Source organism: Pistacia vera, unplaced genomic scaffold, assembly GCF_008641045.1.
Source record: "Pistacia vera cultivar Batoury unplaced genomic scaffold, PisVer_v2 Contig34, whole genome shotgun sequence".
Lineage (NCBI taxonomy): Eukaryota > Viridiplantae > Streptophyta > Magnoliopsida > Sapindales > Anacardiaceae > Pistacia > Pistacia vera.
Genome location: NW_022196157.1, coordinates 777,890 through 785,973, shown reverse-complemented (window position 1 = coordinate 785,973; position 8,084 = coordinate 777,890). Strand labels below are relative to the sequence as shown.

The window sequence follows — 8,084 nt, the reverse complement described above, 5'->3', positions numbered from 1 at the left end:
GCGAGCAGATAATGAACCAGCGAAGAAAAACTACTTGGATCCTGAAAGCGACAGTAGCCGTCATACAAAAGAAGAAGAACTTTGTCTCGTAGGCCCCCGCATTGCTGGGATAGCTGTGTCTCCGCGGCCAAGGTAGGTCGGAGACAAATAGTATGAGTCCTTGTCCCTGCTCTTTTTGAGATAATAGGCGAGTGCAGCTCCACTGCCGTTGGCTCGCCCAAGCCGCTTTCGCAGCATGCAATGTACATCCAACAGCGATGACGTACGCGTTTGGCGTCCATGCATCGGTGCGATCCCGAAGTGATCCAGGACCGACCTGATGAAAGGATGGAGGGGAATCCTCCCCTACCCTGAAGATCTCTTCAGAGATCACGGCAGGGCGCGTGCGACCTGGATGGTCGAGGAACACCTCCGCGCGCGACATCAAACTGCCTTTTATTATCGAATTCCTCTGAGGTGAGGACCGAGTAGACATCAAGGGACGCGTCCTCGGGAACTTCCCGCGAGGACGAGCTGGCTCCTTCCTCAGGTCTGGATGTTGACGGTTCCATTCCAGTCTGCAACATCGACAGACACGGTCATTTATGCCTTTGTGTTTGTCCCGTGCGGCGGCAGGGGACAAATTCTTAAACCCTAACAGTAACTCGAGCCGCCGTCCACGGCTCGAATCCAATGACGGCGTCACGTCTCTGGTGAAACACCAGGAGACCCAACGCCATGCCCAACCAAGCAAATGCAAAGAAAAAGAGGAAGAAGAGAATCTTACCTTCTGGGATGAATAACCGAGACCAAAACTCGTTTCAGTTGCCTGAGAAGAGCCGATCGGAAAAGAATGGTTTCTGGTTTGCTAAGGTTTGTCACTCGAAACAAAAGAAATTTCGGTGACCTCATCTGAAAAATGCGAGTTTTTATATGGATTGCGAATCGACGGTTACCACCCCTCGGAACCGAAACGACAGCCCACTCTCTCTCCCCGCATTAAATGCGCCCCACGTCGCATTAAATGCCGTGATAAGAGTCGTCGTTTCGAATGCGCTGCGCAACTAATGCTATCAAAACGGCGTCGGGTCAGCACACGATGCATTTAATGTGTCTGACAAACGCTTTAACGCGTGCAGAGTGCTTGACAGTGCAGAACCAGGTTCATTGATTCTCTAAGGTACAGAAAGGAGCGTCCATCAGACCCAGGTCGCTAGAATGAAGATTGTCAGGTCGCTTAGGCAAGGGATCGCGCGAGATCGTGTTAACCAAGAGTCCCGTGCTGAGCTCATCCCATTCAGGTCAGAGCGACCAAAACCTCCAATGTGACTTAGTTTCCAAGGTTCGATCCTCAAACCTTAAAAACTAGGGGGCTTCTGTTATGCCTGGGAAAATAAAGGGCTGACGTGGGAAAGTCACGTGAAGGGTGACCTGCTCCCGTCAGAGCAACACGCACATGTCAGGCCTGCCAAATGATATGGAGCTCACACGCGTCCATTTCCCTGCGATAAATCGTGCGAAGTCAGCTTGGGAAGAGAGCAATGGGACATAAAGCCGGATTATATCCTGACAATCACACAAACCCATGGATTTAATGATGATTACACGCTTTAGTTTGATATAAAATGAAGAAGACCCCTTCATTAAGGGGATTCGGCCATTTTTACATTGAGAAACTCTCTCTCTCTCCTGTAAACACATTTACTTTTTCCAACTCTTCTGTAAGTCAGTCCGCTTTTGCGACCTGACCCACACTAATATCAATACAAATCAGTGGACGTAGGACTTGCTACCTTAGCATCCGAACCACTTAAAAAACTCCCTTTGCATTTATTTCACTTCATATATTCCTTACAGCATGTGTTTGTTGGTCAATCAGTATTACGCACGTGACAATTCGTTGGTGCCAAAATCCCAGCATCAACAAAAACATATCCAACTTTGAGCAAAACCACAACTCCAAATTTCACAATCACAACTGCAACACCGATAGTTACACACATCCGGTGATACTTTTGAGGTCGCCATTTGAGTTGAACTGTTGAATCTGTTGTCGCGAAAAATTAGGTTATCACAAGCTTGATTGGAAAAAAAGTGATAATGTGGACCCGTAGTTTATTGTTGTTATTTTAAAAGCATGATAGGAGGCCATAATAGGTCATAATCAAGATTATTTGATTTTGTCATATTATGACAATAATAGGCCATAAACAAGATTCTATAGAGCTACTCTTTTTACCTAAATTAATAAAATATTTATCACTGAGAAAAGTGCCAAATTATGTGGGAACTTGCATGTATAACAAAGAAGATTTGATTAAGTTTGAGGTAGGTTCGACTGCTTATCCAATAAGGTTTTGTTGAATAGGTAGATTATCCTCTCTTATAAATTAGGAGGCTTGAGCATGTACAAGTAAACTCATATGTTGGGTCATGCCTATGACTCTAATACCTCACCTACTAGTCAAACACCTAGCTCAAATGAGACTGGCTTTGATACCATGATAAAGTTTAAGGTGAGTTTGACTTCTCATCCAATAAGATCTTGTTGAATAAGAGAATTACACTCTCTTATAAATCAGTAGGTTTGAGTGTGTCCAGTCAATGTGGAATTCTAACAAGTTTGTTAGAGAATAAAACTTCAGAACACAAACGTAGTTCCATTAACATAAAACAGAAAACACACAAAAAATGTTTATTTAAACACAAGTGAAACACACTGCTAGTGCTAGTGCTACAACTGAAGAAACATAAGAATACAGAGAGACACACTGTTAGTGGTACGACTGAAGAAACATATTTGTGAAATTTTTATTACTATTTTAGATATATCTATTTGTACGATCAAGTTTTGTAAAAAAAAAAAAAAAAAAAAAAAAAAAAAAAAAATTTAAAAGAACGACAACTAACTTACACTTCTTTGAATACTAGGTCATCTATCAATAAAGAAGCAAGATCTCAATTAAGTTAATCAAATAATCTTGACTGGAAACTATGATAAAACACCGTTTGAAAAGCTTGATTGTTGCTATCACCGACATTTTGATTGTCTGGCAACCTTGTTCTCAATCACCAACTTCACTTTCAACTTTCTAACAAAATCAAATAGTCTTGATTGGATATGAAAGTGATTGGAAAGCACGCGAAGAAATTATTTGAAAAAATCTCTCACTGGAATCTTCCAATCACTTTTATTTGTTTCATTGCCTATATTATTAAGTACTAAGTTGTGTAGATCTTTTATTTATTAATTTCATCTTTTATTAAGATTTCAAGGGTATATGTTAACAGTTCTTTTATCATGGAATGTTCTTAAGATTCTACTTTGCTTCTCTTCACATTCTTCTTCACTAGAACCTAACAAATATTTATATAATCTACTTTTGCTTCAACATTTTGGATATTCTTTGAAAGGTCTAGCGAAGAATTGTTAAAATCCACACAAAACTTAGTACTTAACATTCTTCTTCGCTAGTACTTCTTCGCTAGTACTTAACCTTCTTCCATGGGATGTGGAACTATGTGCCGGCTTTTCGGTTTTATCTGGATAAGTAATTATAGGAAGAATATAATGCAAACCGATGGATCATTACAAATCTTTTAATACAAAACGCTGCAGTTGCTTCATGTATTACCAATAAATCAAATAATTACATCATTTATTATAATATCATTTTATTCCATAAAAAAAAAAAGAAAAAAGAAAAAAAATTATCTAATTTTATTGACACGATGATTAATGAAACTATAACGACAATGATTATTATGAAATAATGAACAATAACCGGTAATAAATAATGATGAAAGTTAGATGAAAGAAGAATTTTGATGTACTTGTTATATTATTGTGTTCTTATTTTGTCAGATGGTTTTATTATATCAAGAATAAATATGAAGTCAAGATATTTCGGAAAAATAGCATGACTTTTCTAATTATTCTTAGTAATCGTGCATTTTGTGTTTTCTAATGGAAAATTCCTTTGGATATTTTCAATAAGCTTAACGTTCATGTTCTTTGTGTAGTATCTCGTTTGATTTATCTACATATCAAATAGAGTAATTTTACGAGTTAATTTAGCCGATTTAACCCTTGCATTTAGTATAATTTTGATGCACCTATGACTATAATTGATTCTTCTCTTTCAGGATTGATTATTTTTCAGTTCTAGAACAAATGGATTTGTCAACCAAGAAGTGCATTTGAAAAGCTTGATTGGAAAAAAGTGACAATGTGGACCCTTAGTTGATTGTTGTTGTTTGAGAAGCATGAAGTGTTTTGTATCACAACATGCCTACGTAGGCATGCAAAGGTCAGCATATACAAAAGCGCATCTCTCTACGCCTATAAATAAGCGACTCATGCAAGCACAATCATCGCAAATCAAACTTCACATATACAGAAAGTTTAGTATTGCTTAGTTCTCTGGCTCTGGATATGGATATGGAAATTTTCTCTAAGTTTCTATCAGAAACTGATATTTCTGAAAGACTCAGCATCCCTGCACACGCTCTGCATCATTTTGAGATGTTTGAGGGACAGGATGTGGTGGTCAAGGACTGGAACGACGAAACATGGAAGTTTCGTTTCTCCACCCGAGCTAGAGGTCATAAAAGACCTATTTTTACTGGCCAGTGGATTTCATTTGTTCAAAAATATGGTCTTCAACCTTATGATTTACTTATCTTCAATAAGCTTGAAGATGACCAGTTCAGAATTCAGATGGTGAGAAAGACTGATCGGAAGTTATTTGGTCAGCAGTTAATGTGGATTCAAGTGGACAGAGCTTAGGATTAACTAGCTATATACATGCAGGTATTGTGTTGTTCCATTAATATTTAAGTTTGTATGTTTCTACGGTTGTACCATGAGCAGTGTGTCTCTTTGTGTTCTTATGTTTGTGCAGTTGTAGCACTATAGCAGTGTATTCCTTTGTGTTTCACTTGTGTTTGAATTAATAATTTATGTGTGTTAATGGAACTACGTTAGTGTTATGAAGTTTTATTCTCTGACAAACCTCTTTGTTATTCATGCAAGTGCCCAAATAATTTAACACTTCTCTCAGTGACAATCTTGTTTATGGTTATAATATGACAAAATCAAATAATGTTGATTGGATATGAAAGTCATGAGAATAAATCATTTGAAAAAAGTTTCTAGCCGGAATCTTCCAATCATTTTTATTTGGAATCTTCTCATGCTTTAACTAAAATAAGTAAAAGTACGCCCGTACCCCGGCCGTGTGCACTGTGCAGATGGATTTTGTTTGTACTTGAAAGTTGAAAGTGAAGTTGGTGATTGAGAACGAGGTTGCCGTACAAAATGTCGGCAATAGCAACAATCAAGCTTTTCAAGTGGTGTCTTGTCACGGTTTCCAGTCAAGATTATTTGATTAACTTAGCTGAGACATTGCTTTTTGTGAGCATGTGAAATGCATCTTAAATGCTTTTTGTGAAATAATATTTTATCTGTCATAATCAACCATTTATAAAATTGACTAAACGAAATTATATTTTCTTAAATGTGCCAAACAAAACATATCCAACTTTGAGCAAAACCACAACTCCAAATTTCACAATCACAACTGCAACACCGATAGTGACACACATCCGGTGATACTTTTGAGGTCGCCATTTGAGTTGAACTGTTGAATCTTTTGTCGCGAAAAGTTAGGTAATCACAAGCTTGATTGGAAAAAAAGTGATAACGTGGACCCGTAGTTGATTGTTGTTATTTTAAAACCTACATTCTTATACAAAACTAACTCAAGCAATTGGTGAACAGCCTGATCAACCAAGAAATCTTTTGCACAACCAGCATCTCCAACTAATTGATTTTCTGCGAGTATGACACAAAATAATCAACGATTATATTCAGAATAAATACCGGATTTTATTCAAAGAAAAAAAATATGAGGCTACCTTTGTAAAGACATTCATGGAGGAGTCCATCTATCCTCACGGTGAAAACAAGTGAGAAGGGGCAGATCTTTAAGTTGGCTGTTAAGATGCAGAGAGGATGAATAAAAATTCAAGGAGATTCCATGTAATTAAAGAAGAGTTTTAATTTGAATTGTCGTACCTTGGGCTGAAGGTTTATAAAATTGATTAGAATTCAATATATCCTCCTTTCACCTAAGCGGATCATGATTACGTTGGCTATGATGGGCCAATACTCTGCATTCTTTTTGCATTTTTCTTCCAGCAGAGGACATCCATCGATATATAAATCATAAATTGAAGAAGGCAACCCCTTTGGAAAGTATTTGAGCTTTGGACAACGAAGGAAATGTAGTCGTCCTAAGGACGTTAGGTTTTGAACCGAAGAGGACAGGCTTTCCAAATTCGGAAAATTTTCAATCTCCAGTGTAGCTAGAGAGATTGGAAGTTTAATTCCTATCTCTTCCTGTGGAAAGGACTCCACGTCATCACATCCTCCGCTAATTTTGAGCACAGAAAGAGAGGTGAGTCTGTGCAATCCCCACTCGAACAATGGCTTGCAGATGTTGGCATCTTTAACCTCGAGTGACCAAATGTTAGTGGGAAATCCATCCTCAGGAAAAGATACAATGCCTGGACATTTTTGTATTTTCAAATTCCGAAGAGAGGAGAGATTGCACATTCCATTTGGCAGGGCCGCCAGTCTCTCACACTCATTTATGTAAAGCGCTGACAGTTTGGTGGAGGGCAACCCTCCATCTGGAAATGGAATAAAACTTGGACAATCCATGATTTCAATCTCTTGAAGAGATGTGTTATCATTCACCCTTTCTGCTATTGACTCCAGCTTTGAGCATTGCCGAATGCTAAGGTATCCAAGAGCCGTAGGAAGATTACCTCTTGGAGAGAAGGAAACAAGATTCGGGCAATTATCAATCTCAATGCACTTAACTGAGCATGGCAACTCACCGTGTGACAACAAGGACGCGAGAGATTCACAGTCTTTAATATTCAGGTACTCTAGCAGAGAAGTGTTCTGACTGCTTCCACTGTTGATACTCTCCTCGAGCATTTCGGAAACTTCGTTGTCCACCAAAGTCTGTAAGTTATTGCAATATTTGATGTCCAACCGCTTGAGATTCGGAGGTAGCTGGACTCTTGCAATGTATTTCACAGACTCACAATCTGAAATTTTGAAACTTTCAAGAGATGTCATGCTGCTGTGCACCAATGCTTCAACTCCCCGTGCTTTGCAATTCTCAATTGTAATGGATCTCAGCCGAGAAGGCAAGCCAACTACTTCTGCAAAAGAAACAAGATTTGAGCAGTTTTTTATTGATATATCTGTAAGTGAACTGAGATTATGCAGCATTTGCGGTAGCTTTGCAAGGTTTTCACAATCCCTCAGTTCCAGATTATGAAGTCTGCAGGGAAACTTTTGTTGTAGTTGCTTTTCTTCTTCCTCTGCCACCATGGAAAGAACTTGGGAACAGCGCCCGGGAGCCGATCCATGAAGTGAGCTAATATCTTGATGTGATTCCATTCCTTTGAATGTTATGTCTTTGCAACCACAAATCCTCAATTCTTCTAGTTTTGGTACCCCTTGCACAAAACTCTCTCCCATGGTCACACGATTTGATACATCAATAAGTTTCACTGACTTCAATGAACCACCGTCTTCAATTTCCCACTCCACCTCCTTGCACCCATGATCGACATAGTACCGTCTTTGGTGACACTAAGAATTATGGAGAATCGAAGTATAGAGCAAATCTGTAGAAAGTTACAATGAAGGAATGAAGTTATCCAAATGGACTTCGACCATGAAATTTACAAGCAAGGTCAGTCCTTTTCCAGTTGCAAGGTTACTCCTTTTCCAGTTGCTTATCTTGTAAGCAAAGTACAGAGAATATATATTGTTTTTGGGGATTTGGGCAACCCTCCGAATGTTGTCAAAGCTTTTTATAGTATTAAGGAGTCCTATCATTTATATCTTTAACTTTACACTAATCGTAATGTACTCACCATGCATTACCCAATGGAATTTCAATTTGCATATATTGTTGATCAGGCTCATCTTTCAAACGAATTTAAGCCCAATTCATAGACCACACCAGTAATTGCAGGCCCAAAACAGTTTAAAAACCTCTCCCCATGTTTGTTTAACT

At 38.6% G+C, this 8,084-nt stretch overlaps 1 protein-coding gene across 1 annotated transcript; it reads right to left on the bottom strand.

The window, feature by feature from the left end:
- Positions 1-6,091: 6,091 nt before the first annotated feature.
- LOC116138265 (putative disease resistance protein At3g14460) lies at positions 6,092-7,540 on the bottom strand. The gene has a single exon (XM_031423972.1). It carries the CDS (start codon positions 7,538-7,540, stop codon positions 6,092-6,094), a length of 1,449 nt encoding a protein of 482 aa, XP_031279832.1.
- Positions 7,541-8,084: the final 544 nt, after the last annotated feature.

Coding starts and splice junctions, on each gene's coding strand:
- LOC116138265 (XM_031423972.1), bottom strand. CDS start 7,540: ATGGGAGAGAGTTTTGTGCAAGGGGTACCAAAACTAGAAGAATTGAGG.